General features: G+C 52.6%; 1 protein-coding gene across 1 annotated transcript in view; it reads right to left on the bottom strand.

The window, feature by feature from the left end:
• The window catches only part of LOC133357781 (protein diaphanous homolog 2-like), a 66,463-nt gene extending 45,363 nt beyond the window's left edge, over positions 1-21,100 (bottom strand). The window contains 3 exon segments of the mRNA XM_061575901.1: positions 1,390-1,494; positions 2,494-2,673; positions 20,408-21,100. Coding sequence (XP_061431885.1) covers positions 1,390-1,494; positions 2,494-2,673; positions 20,408-20,632 — 510 coding nt within the window. The 5' untranslated portion in view covers positions 20,633-21,100.
• Between the last annotated feature and the right edge of the window lie 1,659 nt (positions 21,101-22,759).

Raw genomic sequence — 22,759 nt, 5'->3', positions numbered from 1 at the left:
CTTCAAAGGGCCTCGGAGACGCAAGTTCAACAAAGCCGTGGCACCGCCCGGCCCCCGCCCGCGGGCGTCAACAAGCGGCTGACGCGGACTGGGGCGGGGGAAAGTGCCGAGGCAGAGCGGATGTTTGACGATGGGCCGAGGGGGATCGGAGAAAGTTCCCAAACCGGTTGTCGCGTGAAGGTGGACGTGCGGACTACTCACCAGCTGCGGGAGGAGAGCGCGAGGCGAGCGGGAGCACGCGGGGGCGGCATCGGGGACGACACAGACAAGGGGGGGGGGCGGGGGGGGTTGCAGAGATCGTTAAGAGTCACAGCGACGGGAAATTGGTCGAGGTGCACAAGCCGCCTGTCGTAGAGCCGGGTCGTCGCGGGGGGCACGACGACTTCGAGCGACGGTCAAACCGAGTCGTCGTGTCACGTGTGGGCAAACGCTGCCACTCACACACACACACACCCACTGACCTACTCACACACTCGCACACACCCACTCACCCAGTCACCCACTAACACACACACCGACTCACCCACTAACACACACACACAGACTCACTCGCTCACACACCGACTCACCCACTAACACACACACACAGACTCACTCGCTCACACACCGACTCACCCACTAACACACATACACACAGACTCACTTGCTCACACACAAACTCACCCACTAACACACACACACAGACTCAACTACCCACTCACCCAGTCACCCACTAACACACACACACCGACTCACCCACTAACACACACACACACAGACTCACTCGCTCACACACCGACTCACCCACTAACACACACACACAGACTCACTCGCTCACACACCGACTCACCCACTAACACACACACACAGACTCACTCGCTCACACACCGACTCACCCACTAACACACATACACACAGACTCACTTGCTCACACACAAACTCACCCACTAACACACACACACAGACTCAACTACCCACTCACCCAGTCACCCACTAACACACAAACACCGACTCACCCACTAACACACACACACAGACTCAATCGTTCACACACCGACTCACCCACTAACACACACACACCGACTCACTCGCTCACACACCGACTCACCCACCAACACACACACACACAGACTCACTCGCTCACACACCCACTCACCCACTAACACACACACACAGACTCACCCACTAACACTCACATACCGACTCACCCACTAACACACACACACACACACAGACTCACTCGCTCACACACCCACTCACCCACTAACACACACACACAGACTCACCCACTAACACTCACATACCGACTCACCCACTAACACACACACACAAACTCACCCACTAACACACACACACCAACTCACCCACTAACGCCATCCCCAGCCAGCGCTCGCGCTCGTGGCGACTCACCGACTTGGACGAGTTGCCCACGTAGCGGACGACCATCTCACGCTTGGTGCACAGATCCTTCTCCCGCAGCGGCGCCTTCTTAGCCTCACTCAGGTTGAGGTCCTCCTGTGGCACACACCACCACCATCGTCACCACCACCACCGCCATCGTCACCACCACCATCACCACCACCACCACCGTCACCACCACCATCGTCACCACCAGCGATTAGCACAGTTGATTACGTATGGTGCGAAAAAAGTTCAACATACACACACCCTGCCGCGTCCCACCCTGCCACCCACCCCCTCGTGCGCCGTGCCGGCCTGCATAGGCGCTGCTCGCTAACAGCACTTGCCCCAACAGCCTGTTAGAGGCTACACGGGGGGGGGCTGGTGTAGGGGGCTTCACCCGGTAAAATAAAAATCGTCGATTACATGTTTTAGCAATTCGTTTACCTTCCCTATAGTTTGTGACTGGGCTCGTTTCTGCGTTTGTTGTTGCGACGTTGCTGTGACACCCCCCCCCCCCCCCGGACATCGGTGACACAAAAAGAGCTTCGTAGCTTTTCGGATTCCTCACGCGGTCTAAACAAAGATCCCGATTGATGGTTGACAATCTCAAATTGATGAACAAAAACACGAACGCATGAAAAAACACGAGGAGGCTTCACCTTTCCTGCCAATAAAACGGGATGGTGTTAAGATGCGTAAACACCAAATAGAAACCTTTTTGCAAGGAATCAAATTACGGCATTAACCACACACAGTAACTGCGGTGAACATGTCAACAAGCACGTGGCTCTGATGATACACGATGCGTTACTTTATACATACGTGACTTTACCGAAAGAACCAAAGAGTTTGATGCGTTGTCTTTGAAACCGATTGGCCTAGACCAGAGCCAGCGGGCCTTCTTCATGGCCTAGCGAAGACAGCGCCACGCGTATCACAGCACTTACAGCTGCACGGGGGGGGGGGCCCCGTCGCGACTGCGACACTGGCCCCCCGCGTCGCCCCGGCGGCCACGGGAAGCCGCGCCCATTTCCCCCCCCCCCCCCGCCGCGTACCCGGCGGCGAGTGGCCAGCCGCCCCCCCCGGTTCACGGCACGCGCGCCGGCTTACCATCATCTTCTCGAAGAGCGGCTGGATCTCCTTCTCGGAGAGGTTGGAGGAGGCGAGGACGGCGGAGGGCGACGCCAGGACGGGCTCCGACATCTCGACGGGGCCGCCGCCGGCACCGCCGCTGGCGTAGCGCACCGAGTTGGGGCGCTCGCGCCTGCCGCCCGGCCTCATGAAGTCCATCTGCACCACGACGCGACGTCATCCACAGGTGCCGTTACGACTACGATCGCCGTTTACCACGTCATCATCTCTCTACCGTTATGATGACCAAGATCACCAATGCTCACCACAAGCGCCCTCATCATCTCTCTACCGTTATGATGACGAAGATCAATGCTCACCACAAGCGCCCGGCTACCCGTACCCGGCCGGGTACGGGTATTGGGTACCCGATTGCGACCTCTGCTTCCATGGTATGGAAGGCCGGAGCGCCCCGCAACGCCGTGGTGGGAGCGAAAATTCGAACTCCGTTGACTGCCCCGGCTGAAACTCGGCTTGGAATCGAGGAGTCTCAGGCGGTGCCTGCCGGGCTCCCGGCGTCTCTTTGACCTCCGACCCGAGCCGGGTCGCCTACGAGACAAAGGTCGGAGATCAAACGGACCGCCGAATCCGAGCGGCGCGACGGCGTGAGAACCCACGGCGGTTCGTGGGGGCTGGCGGGAGGAGCGTGGGAGGGCACGGCATCACGCGAGCTCGTTGTGCTCGTTGTGCCGTCGTCGTTGTGCCCGGAACAAAGAGGCAACGTGCGGCTGCCCGACACGTGGGGCGCGCCCTCTGCACGTCCGGCGCGCTCTCTTGGGTGGGTTACCGCGTTGACGTCCGACGTTTCGCCCCCACGTGCCGGGGCCTTCTTCGGCAATCAAATCGGTTTGGGTGGGGAGGGAGGTCTCTGGGCACAGAGGGACTGACCGACTGGTCTGCTCGCTTCTCTTGACAAGAACAAACCGATAGACCAGCCTCCGATTGGGTCACACAACAACAACAACATTGTTCCCGGAGAAGCTCCCAGCGCGCAGTAGCGAAACGTCGGACATCGTGCCAAACCACACGGGGCGTGACCTGAGAACACAACAGAGCGCTGCACAGCAACGCGGCAGCCGTTCACGACGTACGTGTGTGTGCGCGTGTGCGTGTGTATGTGTGTGCATGTGTGCGTGTGTGCGTGTGTGCGTGTGTGTGCGCGTGGGCGTGTGTGCGCCTGCATGTGTGCGTGTGTGCGCATGTGTGCGTGTGTGCCGTAGTGTGGTGGTCAGCGCGCTGCGCTCCGAACCCGGCGACCCAAGTTCGGCCGGGCGTGGTGTTGGCCACCCACCCCCTCGTGTGCCGTGCCGGCCTTTATAGGTGCTACTCGCTAACAGCACTTGCCCCAACAGTCTATCAAGGCTACATGGGGTAACTTTGTTTCTACCTTGGCTCCGCGCGTGTCGATGTTATCGCGCTGCGTGCGAGCTCATCGCGGGACTGGAGCCTTCACCGGAGCAGAAACAAATCGCGGAGTGTGGGCGGACACGGGAACGGCTGGTTTCACTTCCGCCTTAAGGACTTCGGACTTGAGAGAGATCAAAACAAACGTGCAGCAAAATAGGAGCCCCCCCTCCCCACCGCCATACCCGGTAAAAGGTTATAAAAAATGTTCAGACCTATGTCTCGGACACTTTGAAGAGGCGGGTAATCGTTAAAGTGACATCGTGCAGTGATTTAATTAATTGGACAAAAGGAATATGCCAATACCCTTCAACCGATACGGTTTAGCTCAACTAGTAACTAAATGGCACGTTCTGTTTACGCGACAAACCGTACTAATCGGCTGCGTTGGGTGGTGGCGGGTTTAACGACACATTTAAATTCACGCCATCTAACCCAAATAACCGCGATTATGGATAATACAAAAGAATGTGACGATTAATATTGCGGATGTGGTTTAAATGACAATGATTACGATCATTGTTTGACAATGATAATAATTAGATGGTGATAATTAGAATGACGAACACGGAAATGACAACAATGACTGGATGATGCTGCTGCTGCTGATGATTATGATGATTATCGTGACAACGACCACAATGACTGTAGAACGATGATGATGATGATTCGACGCTTCTGATAATATTCTTTGGGTCTTTCGGTAAAGTCACGTTGATAGGTTCAAAGAAAATAACAAAAAACTACGACATTTCGATCGCAACACAAGCGGTCGTCATCAGGAAGATGACTCTATAACGATGGTGATGATGATTATTCGACCATTATGATGATCATAATGAACACAATGACTGGATGATGACGATGATGCTCATTCGACGCTTATAATAATGATAATTGTGATAATGACAATGATGATTATTCGATGATTGTGATAGTGACCACAATGACAGTATAACGAGAACGATGATTATTCGATGATCGTGATAACGACAACAATGACGGTATAACGATGATGACGACGATGATTATTCGATGATCGTGATAACGACAACAATGACTGATGATGACGAGATGAGTCGCTGACCAAGATCTAAACTCGTGGACTTGGGACTCTGACTCAGCCGCACGCCACCACCACCACCACCGACGCCGCCACCACCACCGCCACCACCACCGCCACCGCCACCGCCACCGCCGTCGTCTCGCGAGCGCCAATCTGCCGTGCTGAGCGCAACGAGTGGGGCGGCCGGCGGTTACCACTGCCGATGCTCAAGTCGCATTCATTCACAACAACACAACAACAACACAACAACAACACAACAACAACTTCATACGCATTCACATCCAGCGCATGTATAGAGCAGCGGTTCGTAACCTTTACTGCATGTTAGTCTATGGGCAGTGTTAGTCTATGGGCAGTGTTAGTCTATGGGTAGTGTTGAGTCTATGGGTAGTGTTGAGTCTATGGGTAGTGTTGAGTCTATGGATAGTGTTGAGTCTATGGGCAGTGTTGAGTCTATGGGCAGTGTTGAGTCTATGGGTAGTGTTGAGTCTATGGGTAGTGTTGAGTCTATGGATAGTGTTGAGTCTATGGGCAGTGTTGAGTCTATGGGCAGTGTTGAGTCTATGGGTAGTGTTGAGTCTATGGGTAGTGTTGAGTCTATGTGCAGTGTTAGTCTATGGGCAGTGTTGAGTCTATGGGTAGTGTTAGTCTATGGGTAGTGTTGAGTCTATGGGTAGTGTTGAGTCTATGGGTAGTGTTGAGTCTATGGGTAGTGTTAGTCTATGGGTAGTGTTGAGTCTATGGGTAGTGTTGAGTCTATGGGTAGTGTTAGTCTATGGGCAGTGTTGAGTCTATGGGTAGTGTTAGTCTATGGGCAGTGTTGAGTCTATGGGTAGTGTTGAGTCTATGGGTAGTGTTGAGTCTATGGGTAGTGTTGAGTCTATGGGCAGTGTTGAGTCTATGGGTAGTGTTAGTCTATGGGTAGTGTTAGTCTATGGGCAGTGTTGAGTCTATGGGTAGTGTTAGTCTATGGGCAGTGTTGAGTCTATGGGTAGTGTTGAGTCTATGGGTAGTGTTGAGTCTATGGGTAGTGTTAGTCTATGGGCAGTGTTGAGTCTATGGGTAGTGTTAGTCTATGGGCAGTGTTGAGTCTATGGGTAGTGTTAGTCTATGGGTAGTGTTAGTCTATGGGCAGTGTTAGTCTATGGGCAGTGTTAGTCTATGGGTAGTGTTAGTCTATGGGTAGTGTTAGTCTATGGGCAGTGTTAGTCTATGAGCAGTGTTAGTCTATGGATAGTGTTAGTCTATGGGTAGTGTTAGTCTATGGGTAGTGTTAGTCTATGGACAGTGTTAGTCTATGGGCAGTGTTAGTCTATGGGCAGTGTTAGTCTATGGGCAGTGTTAGTCTATGGGTAGTGTTAGTCTATGGGCAGTGTTGAGTCTATGGGTAGTGTTAGTCTATGGGCAGTGTTGAGTCTATGGGTAGTGTTAGTCTATGGGTAGTGTTAGTCTATGGGCAGTGTTAGTCTATGGGCAGTGTTAGTCTATGGGTAGTGTTAGTCTATGGGTAGTGTTAGTCTATGGGTAGTGTTGAGTCTATGGGTAGTGTTAGTCTATGGGCAGTGTTGAGTCTATGGGTAGTGTTAGTCTATGGGCAGTGTTGAGTCTATGGGTAGTGTTAGTCTATGGGCAGTGTTAGTCTATGGGCAGTGTTAGTCTATGGGCAGTGTTAGTCTATGGGTAGTGTTAGTCTATGGGTAGTGTTAGTCTATGGGCAGTGTTAGTCTATGGGTAGTGTTAGTCTATGGGCAGTGTTAGTCTATGGGTAGTGTTAGTCTATGGGCAGTGTTAGTCTATGAGCAGTGTTAGTCTATGGGCCGTGTTAGTCTATGGGCAGTGTTAGTCTATGGGTAGTGTTAGTCTATGGGTAGTGTTAGTCTATGGACAGTGTTAGTCTATGGGCAGTGTTAGTCTATGGGCAGTGTTAGTCTATGGGCAGTGTTAGTCTATGGGTAGTGTTAGTCTATGGGCAGTGTTAGTCTATGGGTAGTGTTAGTCTATGGGTAGTGTTGAGTCTATGGGCAGTGTTAGTCTATGGGCAGTGTTGAGTCTATGGGCAGTGTTAGTCTATGGGCAGTGTTAGTCTATGGGTAGTGTTAGTCTATGGGCAGTGTTAGTCTATGGGTAGTGTTAGTCTATGGGTAGTGTTGAGTCTATGGGCAGTGTTAGTCTATGGGCAGTGTTGAGTCTATGGGCAGTGTTAGTCTATGGGCAGTGTTAGTCTATGGGCAGTGTTAGTCTATGGGTAGTGTTAGTCTATGGGTAGTGTTAGTCTATGGGCAGTGTTAGTCTATGGGTAGTGTTAGTCTATGGGCAGTGTTAGTCTATGGGTAGTGTTAGTCTATGGGCAGTGTTAGTCTATGAGCAGTGTTAGTCTATGGGCAGTGTTAGTCTATGGGCAGTGTTGAGTCTATGGGTAGTGTTAGTCTATGGGCAGTGGTAGTCTATGGACAGTGTTAGTCTATGTGCAGTGTTAGTCTATGGGTAGTGTTAGTCTATGGGTAGTGTTAGTCTATGGGTAGTGTTAGTCTATGGGCAGTGTTAGTCTATGGGCAGTGTTAGTCTATGGGCAGTGTTAGTCTATGGGCAGTGTTAGTCTATGGGTAGTGTTAGTCTATGGGCAGTGTTAGTCTATGGGCAGTGTTAGTCTATGGGCAGTGTTAGTCTATGGGTAGTGTTAGTCTATGGGCAGTGTTAGTCTATGGGTAGTGTTGAGTCTATGGGTAGTGTTAGTCTATGGGCAGTGTTAGTCTATGGGTAGTGTTGAGTCTATGGGCAGTGTTGAGTCTATGGGTAGTGTTAGTCTATGGGCAGTGTTGAGTCTATAGGTAGTGGTAGTCTATGGGTAGTGTTAGTCTATGGGTAGTGTTAGTCTATGGGTAGTGTTAGTCTATGGGTAGTGTTAGTCTATGGGCTGTGTTAGTCTATGGGCTGTGTTAGTCTATGGGTAGTGTTGAGTCTATGGGCAGTGTTAGTCTATGGGTAGTGTTGAGTCTATGGGTAGTGTTGAGTCTATGGGTAGTGTTGAGTCTATGGGTAGTGTTGAGTCTATGGACAGTGTTAGTCTATGGGTAGTGTTAGTCTATGGGTAGTGTTAGTCTATGGGTAGTGTTAGTCTATGGGCAGTGTTAGTCTATGGGCTGTGTTAGTCTATGGGCAGTGTTGAGTCTATGTGCAGTGTTAGTCTATGGGTAGTGTTAGTCTATGGGTAGTGTTAGTCTATGGGCTGTGTTAGTCTATGGACAGTGTTAGTCTATGGACAGTGGTAGTCTATGGGCAGTGTTAGTCTATGTGCAGTGTTAGTCTATGGGTAGTGTTAGTCTATGGGCTGTGTTAGTCTATGGGCTGTGTGAGTCTATGGGCAGTGTTGAGTCTATGGGTAGTGTTAGTCTATGGGCTGTGTTAGTCTATGGGCAGTGTTAGTCTATGGGCAGTGTTAGTCTATGGGCAGTGTTAGTCTATGGGTAGTGTTAGTCTATGGGTAGTGTTAGTCTATGGGTAGTGTTAGTCTATGGGCTGTGTTAGTCTATGGACAGCGGTAGTCTATGGACAGTGTTAGTCTATGGGCTGTGTTAGTCTATGGGCTGTGTGAGTCTATGGGCAGTGTTGAGTCTATGGGTAGTGTTAGTCTATGGGTAGTGTTAGTCTATGGATAGTGTTAGTTTATGGGTAGTGTTAGTCTATGGGTAGTGTTAGTCTATGGGTAGTGTTTAGTCTATGGGTAGTGTTAGTCTATGGGTAGTGTTAGTCTATGGGTAGTGTTAGTCTATGGGTAGTGTTAGTCTATGGCAGTGTTAGTCTATGGGCAGTGTTAGTCTATGGGCAGTGTTAGTCTATGGGCAGTGTTGAGTCTATGGGCAGTGTTGAGTCTATGGGCAGTGTTGAGTCTATGGGCAGTGTTGAGTCTATGGGCTGTGTTAGTCTATGGGCAGTGTTAGTCTATGGGCAGTGTTAGTCTATGGGCAGTGTTAGTCTATGGGCAGTGTTAGTCTATGGGCAGTGTTAGTCTATGGGCAGTGTTAGTCTATGGGTAGTGTTAGTCTATGGGCAGTGTTAGTCTATGGGCAGTGTTAGTCTATGGGCAGTGTTAGTCTATGGGCAGTGTTAGTCTATGGGCAGTGTTGAGTCTATGGGCAGTGTTGAGTCTATGGGCAGTGTTGAGTCTATGGGCTGTGTTAGTCTATGGGCTGTGTTAGTCTATGGGCAGTGTTAGTCTATGGGCAGTGTTAGTCTATGGGCAGTGTTAGTCTATGGGCAGTGTTAGTCTATGGGCAGTGTTAGTCTATGGGCAGTGTTAGTCTATGGGCTATGTTAGTCTATGGGCAGTGTTAGTCTATGGGCAGTGTTAGTCTATGGGCAATGTTGTCTATGGGCAGTGTTAGTCTATGGGCAGTGTTGTCTATGGGCAGTGTTAGTCTGTGGGCAGTGTTGTCTATAGGCAGTGTTAGTCTATGGGCAGTGTTAGTCTATGGGCTGTGTTAGTCTATGGGCAGTGTTAGTCTATGGCATCTCGCATCTCCAGGGGGTGCGTGCACCCCAGGCTAAGAAAAACCACTGATCGAGAGCCAGCTGGAGCTGACGGATGGAGATTCGTTGTAAAGGACAACGTTGCTCTAAGAAGGGTTAGGAAAAAGCACACTTGGAACAAATCCAACTCGAAAAAAAATTATTCTGAATGGGGAGAAAGAGAACACAAATGTTTAACTTTTTTGGGGTATTTATGCAAAACATATTTTGCATCCAAACGTTTTTGAGATCACTGGAACAAAACATGACACCTGATTTTTAAATCCGATAACCACATGGTTTGTAGGCATGTGGAATTTCCACATTCCTATCGCAAGATACGATGGGTGCCACCCCCCACAAGGCGGGGGGGGGGTCTTTTACCGGCGAGTGTTGCCGACGCCGTGAATCGCGCATCGGCCAAGAGCGAGCTGCTGCTGCTGGTGTCACCGTCCTGTCCCCAAGGGACGGACGTCTCAGGAGCGAGCTGCTGCTGCTGGTGTCACCGTCCTGTCCCAAAAGGGACGGACGTGCCATCGCCGCAACCGCCGCCGCAACCGCCGCCGCCGGCGACGATGGCGGTAAAATCCGTGCCGCTTGGGAGCGCCCCCCTGCCAACGCCGTGGGTCGCGGCGTGCCGTTCGGGCGGGGGGGGTCCACGTTACGCGAGCGGGGGAGAAACACCGGGTCGGGAAGCGCGACGCGGGAGGAGGAGTTTGACGCAGGCACGAGGGGAGAGAGACTCACGGCGGCAGGCGATGGCAGGCGCACTCCACGGAGCGGAGGATTTGAGCGGCGGGCGACGTTCGAAAAACTCCGTCACCGCCGAGACGTGCAGAGAGGTCGGAGCGCGCCAGGTGTGCTGCGCGTGTGGGTGGGAGCGCGCGCACCTGTGTGCGTGTGTGCGCGCGTTTACGACGCACCGGCCAATCGCGTGCCGTCGCCGCGCCCGTTTGAAAACAAAAAGGAGGTGACGGTGAGCTGAGCGGGCGACTTTGCACCGAAACGTTTTTTGCCGGCCAACAGAAAAGCGGGAAAATTAAAACAACAAACCGGAGCGGCTCGCACGGCGGAGACGCTGCCGAGCCACCGAGCCGGCACCGCCGAGAAGCTGGGTTCGAGTCCAGGTGTCAGCCGCTGCCTGCGATTGTACAAACAGCAAGTATGTTGAACTTCTTTCGCACCGTACGTAGCCGACTGTGCGAGTCGGTTTTAAAGAAATTAGTTTTCAATCCAGATTTAAACCGGGTTCTCAAGTACAGTGACAAGTTGATTGTCTCGGCCGAGCTACCTACGACTGCAAAAAACAAATTATCACTGAATCCGCACTCAATGTGTTCACCTTGCAGCTTCAAGAATGTAAATATCGGTTCGGCCGTCATCCGACAAACATTGCGCTGTGGCAGAGCGGGTGCGCAAGTGCTGCCCCCTACTGTGGGGACCAGACGTCACTTGAAGGGACCTCAAGAGGTAGTTCTCTAATATCCGCTTCCGTGGGCCATGCTGCAAGGGCTTCTAAGGGTGCCTCGCGTAATATAAACCGGCCCACGGATACAAGAAGGCATTGCACTGATATGCGGAATTCACAAATGGAATCTTCGACCAAGTGATGTGACGCAGTCAGCACGATCGGGATACATTGAAGGGGGGGGGGTGAAATGGCAAAATAGAACTTTAGGGAATAAAAGTAATTTTTTTAAACGCAAGTCGGCCATCCAACAGAAGCGCAGCGGAGACGGATGATTTGTTTTACTCGGTGACTGCGACGACTCTCCGGGGTTTGGGGTCTCGTGATAGCTTGTGGGAGCGATCCGTGGAGAATATCCATGCCACGGTTAAAAATTATAAACCTTCGCTGCCGCCACCACCACCGCCGCCGCCGCCACCACCGCCGCCGCCGCCGCCGCCGCCACCACCACCACCACCACCGCCGCCGCCACCGCCACCATCACGTGCTTTTGCACAGGAGGCGTGGGCAACTTATGTTCGCTCAGCATCACTCTTTCAGATGAACCATTATCCACACACACACCGACACACACACACACCAACACACACACTGACACACACACAGCGACACAGACACAGCGACACACACACAGCGACACACACACTGCGACACACACACCGACACACACACTTATAGACTCCGATACACACACTGACACACACACTGACACACACAGCGACACACACACACCGACACACACACTGACACACACGAACCTCGACTCCCTTCTGCCACTGCAACTGCTCTCTTACAGTCACACGAAGACTCACACTCCTCAAGAACGCCGTGCGGCATGAAAAGGAAACATTAAATCGTAGGGCAACGTTTCGGGCAATGGCTCCGTGCCATGACAAAGGGCCTCTGCCCGTAACGTTGGCTATCTTTATATATCTGTCTGTTTTAAGGCCACGCACGGTGTTGTGGAGGAATGTGTTCGCTTGATGTCCGAGCTGGCGCACCACCACGGCCAACGCAGCAGGAACAGAAGCGACTGGCACACTAACACACGTGCGATGCATACAGAAAATAAAATAATAATCATTAACATTTATTTGCAAGGCGCCTTGTAAGATAAGATTAAGGGAAGGCCAAGAGAACAGGAGAGCTAAATAGAGTCAACAGACTTAAGAAAAATGTGTTTTTAGACGCGACTTTAAAGTATCCACATCGCCGGTTGAACGAATTCCCAACGGTAGGCTGACACGCCACTAATTCACAGCCCCGTAGCCAATCCGCTGCTGGATGAAGGCCTGCCCGTGCGGTGACAGCCATGGCGGGTTGTACTTCACGCTGGTGAGCATGGCTTGAAGGGAGTACCCACCTGCAGTGTGCCACCCCAATACAGCTAGAGGGGTTGTTGTTTTGACCATACTTCACCGCACTGGTCAGTAAGAGTTGGTGAGGGGCGGGGGGTAAAGGGGAGCCGACTAGAGTCCATCCATGGCTGGGAATCGATCTCGCGTATCAGCGGGTTCACAGTGCAGCGCGCAAAACCGCTCCACCCCTACAACTCCTGGGGTTGTTCTTTTGACCATACTTCACCACACTGGTCAGTAAGACATACTCTTTGGTTCTTTCGGTAAAGTCAGGTGGGTAGAAAAATAATAGATCACGACGTTTCGATCGCAACACAAGCGACCGTCATCAGGTGGGACAACCACAGCAAGAACAAACTGCTGTGGTTGTCCGATCGAAACGTCTTATGATGGATTCCTGCAGTCACGAAAGCTTCAAATCAAGATTGGTCAGTAAGAGTTGGTAAAGGGGTGCCCACTACAGTCCATCCTTGGCCGGGAATCGAACTCGGGTGGCCGGGGGGTGCACAGCGCAGCAGAGCGCCGGTGGCGTCGCTGCTTCCACAGCTCCCCGACCGACAGACCGACCTCGTGACGATGAATGCGGAGAGGGCGGAGTGACGATTTAGGAATTCCATGAATTCAGCCTCCGCCCGAGGCCCTGCCCCAAAGACGCTGGCAGGGTGTCTGAAAATCACGGGATGCCAACCGGGAGGGAGGGAGGCAGGGGCAGGGGGAGTGGGGCTGGGGAGGGGGGTGCGGTTCCGAAACTAAAACAAGTTCAGTACTTCTTCTTGGTTCTTTCGGTAAAGTCACGTAGAATGGAAATAATAAATAATAAAAAGAAAACATAATAAAGTAATTCTCACGACGCTGTCTTTCTGACAGACCTGCTCTTCACCTGAGGACGGCTGCTTGCGTTGTGGCCGAAACGTCGTGAGAATTATTTTATTATGTTTTATTTATATTATTTTATTATTTCCCTTCTACGTGACTTTACCGAAAGAACCAAGAAGATGAATCCCTGCAGTCACGAAAGCTTTAAATTGAAATTTAAGTTTAGTACTTCTCCGGACTTTGACGCGAGGGAGATGGTAAAGGTGTCCACCCCGGCGCTCTATAGAGGGGGCTTCCCGCCAGCAGTGGCAAGCGTAGCGCTGCAGCAGCTGTAACCTGGAAATCGCGCCGATCACGAAATGTATTATTCACTTTATTTACCAGGTAAAGCCCCACCGAGCGATTAGCTCGGCGTTTTGTCTCTGAAGAAGCGACCTGGCCGTCGCCAATGACGGCTCAACGGGCAAATATGAATCTGAAGAAGCGACGTCGATTCGAAAATGTGGAAGGGAAAGAAGAAAAACGAACGGAGGGCCCGGAGAAAAATCCACGCGACCACGGGGAGAGAGACACCGCAAACTCCAAATGTACAGCAGGCGCCTGGGTCAGGATCGAACCCAGGACCTCCTGTATACCAGGCGAGGGAGTTAGCATCTCACCACTTAGAGAGACACGCAAACTCCAAATGTACAGTAGGTGCCCGGGTCAGGATCAAACCCACGACCTCCTGTATACCAGGCGAGGGAGTTAACATCTCGCCACTTAGAGAGACACGCAAACTCCAAATGTACAGCAGGCGTCCGGGTCAGGATCGAACCCACGACCTCCTGTAGACCAGGCGAGGGAGTTAACATCTCGCAACTCTGGCGCCCCAGATCACATATGTACGTACGTTGAACGTCTTTCGCAGCGCACGTCGCCAACCGTGCTAATTGGTCGTGCGGGGGAAAGACAACAAACTAAACACAACAAGCAGTTCTGAACAAATGAGATCAGATCTAGGAAGCGAAGCGGGGTTTTTAGCCTCGTCAGTACTTGGATGAGACACTGACTGGGAATCCAGTACCATCATAATGATGACGTGGCATTCACGCCGTTCTGATCGCACAAGGCGAAATCACAAAACGTGTTAATTTGTGGGTAATACATCTTTTGGGGGGGAATTTGGGACGGCGAAACCGGTATCCACGGCCCGCTTTTCTGAACATCACGGGATCGTTAACGTCCGCCGTGAAGCGGGCGATGTGAATCTACGCTCAACTCCCCCCCCACCCCCCCCCACAGTGTTAAACCAGGACGGCCGCCGGGCTGAAGCCACGGGGGGGGGGGGGGGGGGGGCAAAGGCACCGCCGCCCAGCTACGTCACCGCCCCCAACCCCCTTCATGTAAGAATGGCCCGCGGAAGTAGACATCACAGAACTACCTCCCCGAAATGGCTTTTTAAAGCGAACTCTGGTTCACAACGCGGGGGGGGGGGGGGGGGGGGGAGCTGCGCTTTCCCGCCCGCCACGCCGCGTTTGACTTGGCGAATGCTTTTTGCGCGTTACTTTGGACGCGGTTAAGAGCACCAAGTGAATTTTTTTTTTCAATAACAAACTAAATAAATGGATGTGTCGATGTTCTACGAGTTGGACGTCAGCCCCACGTAGCAACAAAGCCGCGGGAGAGCCTCCTCCTCCCACGTACAGCGGCGACCAGCAGTCGCGCCCGGCACGCCCTGACGCACTTCACAGCCGGAGTCGATGTGCACCACGATCTCCTGCCTCACACGGCCGGGCCCCCACGGAGTACGCCCCCCCCCCCCCCCCCCCCCGTCGATGTTCGGAAGCAGCACGCCCCTCGGGTCACGCCGGCTACGCCAACAGAGAGTAACGCTCAGCGCACAACGGTAGCTTTCATTACTTCTCGCAGCTGGAATTTATCAAGGTTTTAAAATGCAGAAATTCAATTTCATGTTTTTATTAGCGGTCGGGACTGGGCTGAGACCATCAAACTCACTGCCCCTGGCAACCCAGTCTAAGCACGGGTGGCCGGCCTGCCTGGGTTTAAACCCCAACACTTGAGCGGTCGTCAGCCCAGCCGAACCATCCGGCCACTCCAACCACTGCCGACGCTGCCAGACGATTGCGCGCCGAGTCAAACCCCCCCCCGCCCCGACCGGGATTCGAACTCGGACAACCGCGGGTGACGTGCGGACCGCAGGGCGGCGTCGCTCAAACAGGGCGGATAATGACATCGGACGATGACGACGACGACGCCGCGGCATTTTAATCGAAGAGGTGGAGGCTCCGTGCGACGCTGCGCGGAACTCGTCCGCCGGCTCGTTAAACCAGGTGGCGGACGCGTAAGCCAGCGGACGGGCGCGCCCCGCGGTTACCGCTTGGGAGTGAGGGCGCCGTGGCATTTCACGTCCTATTGAGTCACTTACATTTTTAGCGCTTTTGTAGATAAAAGTTTTCAAATGCGTTTGTGCGCGTTCTCTCCGTCCTGCGTCCGTCTGTTTTTGTCCGCTCACCCGTCCGTGCGATGCAATAGACACTTTGAGCGTGAGGTCACGTTGCTACTTAGGGACTTGACCTATTAGAACACCGGCCACGTTGATCAAAGGGCAATTGCCCAAAGGTTGTAGGAACAAACCAGCGCTAAAGGCCTGGCCTTGGCACCCCGGCCCTCCCAGCAGAGCCCCGTGGTCTCACGGCCGAGGCACGCTATCCGAGCCCCGTGGTCTCACAGCGGCCTACGGAGGTGCGCACCCGGTCCGCTGCTGTGTAAATACTTCAAAGGGGTAAACGAATGGGTGCCACAGATGGTAACTCCCTCGCCCGGTACACGGGAGGTCGTGGTTTCGATCCCGACCCCGACGCCTGCTACATATTTGGAGTTTGCGTGTGCTCCCGCTGGTGGCGTGGATTTTTCTCCGGGTCCTGTGCAGCTCTTTTTCAGAAGCGACCTGATAGCCACAAATGATAGCTCCGCCAAGTGGCTCGTCATCATCATCACGTGGGAATGCAGAGCAGCAGCCAAACACTCTAAAATGCACGTTGATAAACGTGGACGGAGAAGAATCCACGCGACCACGGGGAGAACACGCCAACTCCAAATGTACAGGTGGCAGGGTCGGGATCGAACCCACAGCCTTCTGTATACCAGGCAGAGGTCGCAATCGGGTACCCGATACCCGTACCCTACCCGATACCCGGCTACCCGTACCCGGCTGGGTACGGGTACGGGTGTACCCGTTTGCGACCCTGGTGCGGCCGGGTACGGGTAAGGGTAGACCGTGAGTCACTGGTGAGTCACCGTTTGTCACTCATTTCCCAACGTCTCGTCTCTTCTCACAATTCAAGATCCTAGAATCAACCCACCCGCGCCTGCAACATGGCTTTATCGGTTTACCAGGCGAGGGAGTTAGGTCACCCTTACCATGACTTATAACTAAGCATGACCCTGCATGGGCACGTCAATAATGACAACCGACAGCACTTTCAATCCACCGCTTGACCAACGCATCCCCCCCTCTCGCCGTACCGGTCACTGGGTGGTTTTAGGCCATACTTCACCGCAATGCTCAGTACAAGTTGGTGAAGCGGAGAAGGGCCAGAACCAGTTTGGGAAATTACTTGCAAACGACGTTATGCGCGACCAGCAATCGAACTCAGGTCCATCCGCAAGGTTCCCAAGCGCAGTGTGCTAACCGCTGCACCGCCGCTCCCTCCCCCATTCCCAGTAAAATAATAAGTGGAAACCACGCAGAAAATTGGCCGTGGCTGATAAGGAAATAAACCAAAGCCATCGCGCATGGGCTGAACTGTTGGGGGGGGTGGTGTTGTTCTGGCTTGTGGTTAAACAGTCGAAAGGTTTGTGTCCAGCACAGGCGATTGGGGACGAGCCCGTTTAACCGTCTTTGTGTTTAGTTTCTTCTCCCTTCCCCCCGTACGGTGCGAAAGAAGTTCAACACACGAGCGTCATCACCGAACATCATCACCGAGCGGAATCAAGTGGACTACCGAGGTCCGTGTAGGGACTTTCAAAAACATTTGGCGGGTGACCCACACTCACACTCACCCCCCTCTGTTCGCTTCTGCCACTGCAATATGGACCCTTGCAGTGACAGCAGCAGTGGCTAACACACGCACATGTCATTCACTCACACACACACAACAGACTGTAGGGGCAAGTGCTGCTATAGCGAGCAGCACCGATGAAGGCCGGCACGGCGCGAGAGGGAGTGGCAGGGCCTAGCACCACGCCCGGCCGCCTTTGTCTCCCCACCGCTGATGTGCTGTACACACACAATGCACCGGGTTCAACATTTATGGCTGAGCCAGCCTAGGAGAGGCCGGGCACATGTTCACATATTCGTCACCGATGTTGGCCGTGAACGGGAACTGAACTCGGAATCGCCAGGTGCGAATGGGCAGTGGCCTCACCACTTGCGCCACCGCTCCCCCACGCGCACACACACAAGGTAAAGATCCCCCAGCCCAACCGCAGAGCTCTGAACAGACTTTAGGGGCAAGTGCTGTTGGCGAGCACAACAACAACAGCGGCGGTGAGGTCACCACGGCGCTTGTGCCAGGCTAGGTGCACTTACGAGGTGAGCACACACACACATGCATGTTTACAAGTACATGATGTTCAAATGTGTAGGTTTTATGAAACAGGCGCTGTCAAATATTAACCACTTCCTTACCAGCTGTCAAAACGTCATGCCTACCACGTGTGCGCGCACGTGTGTGTGTGTGTACACGTGTGTGTGTACACGTGTGTGTACACGTGTGTGTGTACACGTGCTTGTGTGTACACGCGTGTTTGTGTGTACACACAAACACGCGTGTACACACACACTGAACCGGTCCTGGGCATCCTCCCCTAGGTCGACTCAGCCTCAAATGAGTACCCGGTGCTGCGTGTAAACATCGCCACCGGGGAGACAAAGGCGGCCGGGCGTGGGTGCTGGCCACCCACCCCCTCGTGTGCCACCGTGCCGGCCTTTGTCGGTGCTGCTACCCTTGCCCCAACAGTCCGTGAAGGCTACACGGGGATCTTTGTCTGTGTCTGATTGTATTTGATGATCATGAAAATGTCGTGATCATCGCCAGCGACATTTTCGTTCTTGTTATCATCACCACAGCCATCGTCGTGGCAACGGTCATTCTAAACATACATCGACATCGTCAACATCACTATGGATTCATCATCGCCATGATCATTATACATGTGACGTCACCATCGTCATCAATGATGATCAATCGACTGCTGGATGAAGGCCGACCCAAATCACTGTACCATTGCCATCATCATCATCAGAGCCATCGTCATCACAATCATCATTTTAGCAATCATTAAGACAGAATTCACAGTGATTGTGATCATTGTGACGGCGTCTTGTTGATGTCGTGATTTTAGGATGATGGTAATTGTTGTAACGATGATTAATGATGACGATGGCTGAGCATGAACGTGGTGATGATGATGATGGTTGTGATACCAGTGGTGATGATGATGTTGATGGTGGTGATGATGATGGTTGTGATATCAGTGGTGATGATGATGATGTTGATGGTGGTGGTGATGATGATGGTTGTGATACCCGTGGTGGCTACAATGTTGACGGTGGTGGTGATGATGATGATGGTTGTGATACCAGTGGTGATGATGTTGATGGTGGTCGTGATGATGATGGTTGTGATACCAGTGGTAGCTACAATGTTGATGGTGGTGATGATGGTTGTGATACCAGTGGTGGTGGTGATGATGTTGTGATGATGTTATGATGGTCATGCCACTGATGATGTGTCCGTGATGGTAGCAACGATGGTGATGATAATCGTGATGGTAATCACCCCGCTGATGATGATGCTGATGATTTACAGTCTAAAACTAGGAGTGAAATTAACATTGATGATGGTGGTGGCACTACATGTGATGACTATAATGTTGATGGTGGTAGTAGTGGTGGTGATGTCTGTGATGATGATGTTGTGATGATGATGATGTTGTGATGATGATGATGATGTATGTGATGATGTCTGTGATGATGATGATGATGTCTGTGATGATGATGATGTTGTGATGATGATGTCTGTGATGATGATGATGTTGTGATGATGATGTCTGTGATGATGATGATGTCTGTTATGATGATGTTGTGATGATGATGTTGTGATGATGGTGGTGATGATGGTGGTGATGATGTTGTTGCTGTGATGATCATGATGTCTGTGATGATGATGTTGTGATGATGATGATGTTGTGATGATGATGGTGGTGATGATGATGTTGTGATGATGATGGTGGTGATGATGATGTTGTGATGATGGTGGTGATGATGATGTTGTGATGATGGTGGTGATGATGATGATGTTGTGATGACGATGATGTCTGTGATGATGATGTCTGTGATGATGATTAGTTCCCATCAAGAAGTGGAGAGACAAACCAACTACAGCAGCAGATGATGATGATGATGGTGGTGGTGAACATTCATTCATTATAATCCTGTGATGGTTGAATTATTTACGACTATTTAACACCAATGACACTTTCACAATATTATTGATGACGATGCATTACCGATGCTCACAAATGACATCGACTGTTGGTTATTTAAGAGTCATTAATTATTGATGATTTTAACACCGATTTATTGCTGATGTACAGTATCCTTGAATGTTATACTGATCGCGTATCATTGACGTCAATAACTCGACTGTTTATCGATCACGATGACAATACTGCCCCTGGTGATCATTTCGTCGCAATAATCATTAGCGATGACGGCGTCATGTATAAACATGCTCTCGAGAGAATACATCATAACGATGGTGGTGATGATGGTGATGATGATGGTGACGGTGATGATGGTGATAATGATGGTGGTGATGATGATGATGGTGATGATGATGGTGGTGATGATGATGGTGGTGGTGATGATGGTGGTGATGATGGTGATAATGACGGTGGTGATGGTGATGATGATAATGATGGTGATGACGGTGATGGTGGATGATGACGGTGATGATGGTGATGTTGATGATGGTGATGATGACGGTGATGATGACGGTGGTGATGATGATGATGGTGATGATGACGGTGATGATGACGGTGATAATGATGGTGATGATGACGATGATGGTGACGATGATGGTGACGGTGATGATGATGGTGATGATGGTGGTGACGGTGATGATGACGAACACTCGAGAAATGATTGCCGGCCTTCATCCAGCAGTGGACCGACCGACGATCCCGAGGGAGCCGAGGCGAACTCACAAATTTCGACCTCCTCAGCTGGTCCGGGACCTCGTCCGAAGCCGCCGCCGACGACGAGGAGGTGGTGGTGGATGTGTTGGTGGTGGAGTTGGTGGTGGTGGAGTTGGTGGTGGAGACGCCGAACTGGTCCCTGTGGGACGACGCCGACGACTCTCGCCGCAGCGGCGCAGAGGCAGGAGGAGGAGAGCAGTCCAGACCCGCCGCCTTCTCTCCCTCGCTCTCCATCACGGGCGCTGTTGTTGCTGTTGTTGTTGTTGATGTTGTTGTTGCTGCCGTTGTTGTTGTCGACGGCGGTACAGCAAGCTAACAGCGAGGACTGTGCCGCAAAGCACGCATGTGTCACCACTGTGTGTCTGTGTGCGTGTCTGTCTGCGTGCGTCTGTGTGTATCAGCGTGTGTCTGTGTGTGTGTGTCTGTGTACTGTCTGTGTCTGTGTGTATCAGCGTGTGTCAGTGTGTCTGTGTACTATGTGTATCTGTGTGTACTGTCTGTATCTGTGTGTGTGTCTGTGTATCTGTGTGTATCTGTGTGTGTCTGCGTGTGTATCTGTGTGTATCTGTGTGTGTCTGTGTATCTGTGTGTATCTGTGTGTATGTGTCTGTGTGTATCTGTGTGTGTATCTGTGTGTATGTGTACTGTGTGTATCTGTGTGTGTATCTGTGTGTGTATGTGTGTACCCGCGTGTGGCACCGCTTGCTGCTGCTGCTGTAGCCCAGCGTGGCTGGGCACGTGGGGTGGGGCGCGGCGCTTTTACAAGCTGCACCCCAAAAATATATCACCACCACCCCCATCACCACCATCACCCCCCCACCACCATCCACCCACCAACCACCACCCCCCCACCACCACCCCCATCACCACCACCCACCGACACCCCCCCCACCCATCGCCACCACCCCCTACCGCCACCACCCCCCCCCCACCATTACCCCCCCCCCCCCCACCACCAACACCCCCATCACCCCCCCACCAACACCCTCCACCACCCCCCCACCACCACCCCCCACCACCATCACCACCACCATCACCCACCACCATCACCACCACCCACCACCCCCATCACCCCCATCAACCCGAACACCCCCCACCACCCCCCACCACCATCATCACCACCACCCCCCACCACCCCCCACCACCACCTCCCACCCACCACCCCCCACCACCACCTCCCACCCCCCACCACCACCCTCCACCCACCACCAACGCCCCCATCACCCCCCCACCAACACCCCCCACCCCCATCACCACCTACCCCCACCCCATCAACTCACGCCATTCGCCACCAAGTGATGGTGACGTCACCACGGCGCCCGTGCCAGGCTAGGTGCACTTTGAGGCCACGTGAAGTGTCGAAGCCTCGCTGGCAGGAGGAGGTCACGGGACAGACCCTGCAGGTGCCGTGGGTTGACTGACTGAGATGGCTGGCCGATGCACCACCAGCTGTAACCCCCACTGTGCCAGGCTAGGTGCAGGAGGTCACGGGACAGACCCGGCAGATGCCGTGGATTGGCTGACTGAGATGGCTGGCAGATGCACCACCAGCAGTATCCCCTACTGTGCCAGGCTAGGTGCAGGAGGTCACGGGACAGACTCGGCAGGTGCCTTTGGTTGGCTGACTGAGATGGCTGGCAGATGCACCACCAGCTGTACCCCCTACTGTGCCAGCTAGTATTTTATCCGCCCGACGCTCCGCTCGTTGTTGTGAGCGTCGCTCCTCTGCCCTCCGTTGTTGTTGGAGGGCGACTGCCTCCAATTGCCCAGGATCAGCGTCCTTCACGAGCCTCCTCCATATGGACACAGATACATGCACGCACACACATGTACGATCAGTGGGGCGTTCACATTTTCTAAATATAGAATAATGAAGTCAAATTAAATGAATCCGCCCATGCCCAATGCACGGGCCCGAGTCGGCCGTACCCCGGTAAACATGGAACGTGTTGGTCCAAAGTTACAATTTTCCTGGGTATATAAACACATGGGACTCTATGTCAGTCTGGGATGCTACGTGAGTCTACGGGTTTTCATACAAGCCCACGATTCTCAATATAAGTCTATGGGGCCTCTGCGCACGTGTAATGAGTTTCTTTATAAGTCTATGGATTTTCTGTATAAGCCATCAGCTCTCTAACACACGAGTTTAATCACAGGCATTGGCTGGAATCCTGATTCGAACCGAGGCTCTCAGTGGTGCCATGCGCACCGTCTCTGACATCGAGGCCACCCAGACACCCATCACGAGGATTGGTGCATCCGTCATTAAGGGCGCCGGGAGAGTTGGCCACAGCCTTCATGCAGCAGTGGACAGGGTCATGGCAGGTGATAATTGATAACGAATGAGATGGGAATGTG

The sequence above is a fragment of the Lethenteron reissneri genome, chromosome 59 (genome assembly GCF_015708825.2).
Source record: "Lethenteron reissneri isolate LAM-NWPU_2019-01 chromosome 59, ASM1570882v1, whole genome shotgun sequence".
In the NCBI taxonomy this organism is placed as follows: Eukaryota; Metazoa; Chordata; class Hyperoartia; order Petromyzontiformes; family Petromyzontidae; genus Lethenteron; species Lethenteron reissneri.
The sequence above is the reverse complement of the archived record's forward strand: the minus strand, read 5'-3'. Positions and strand labels throughout refer to the sequence as shown.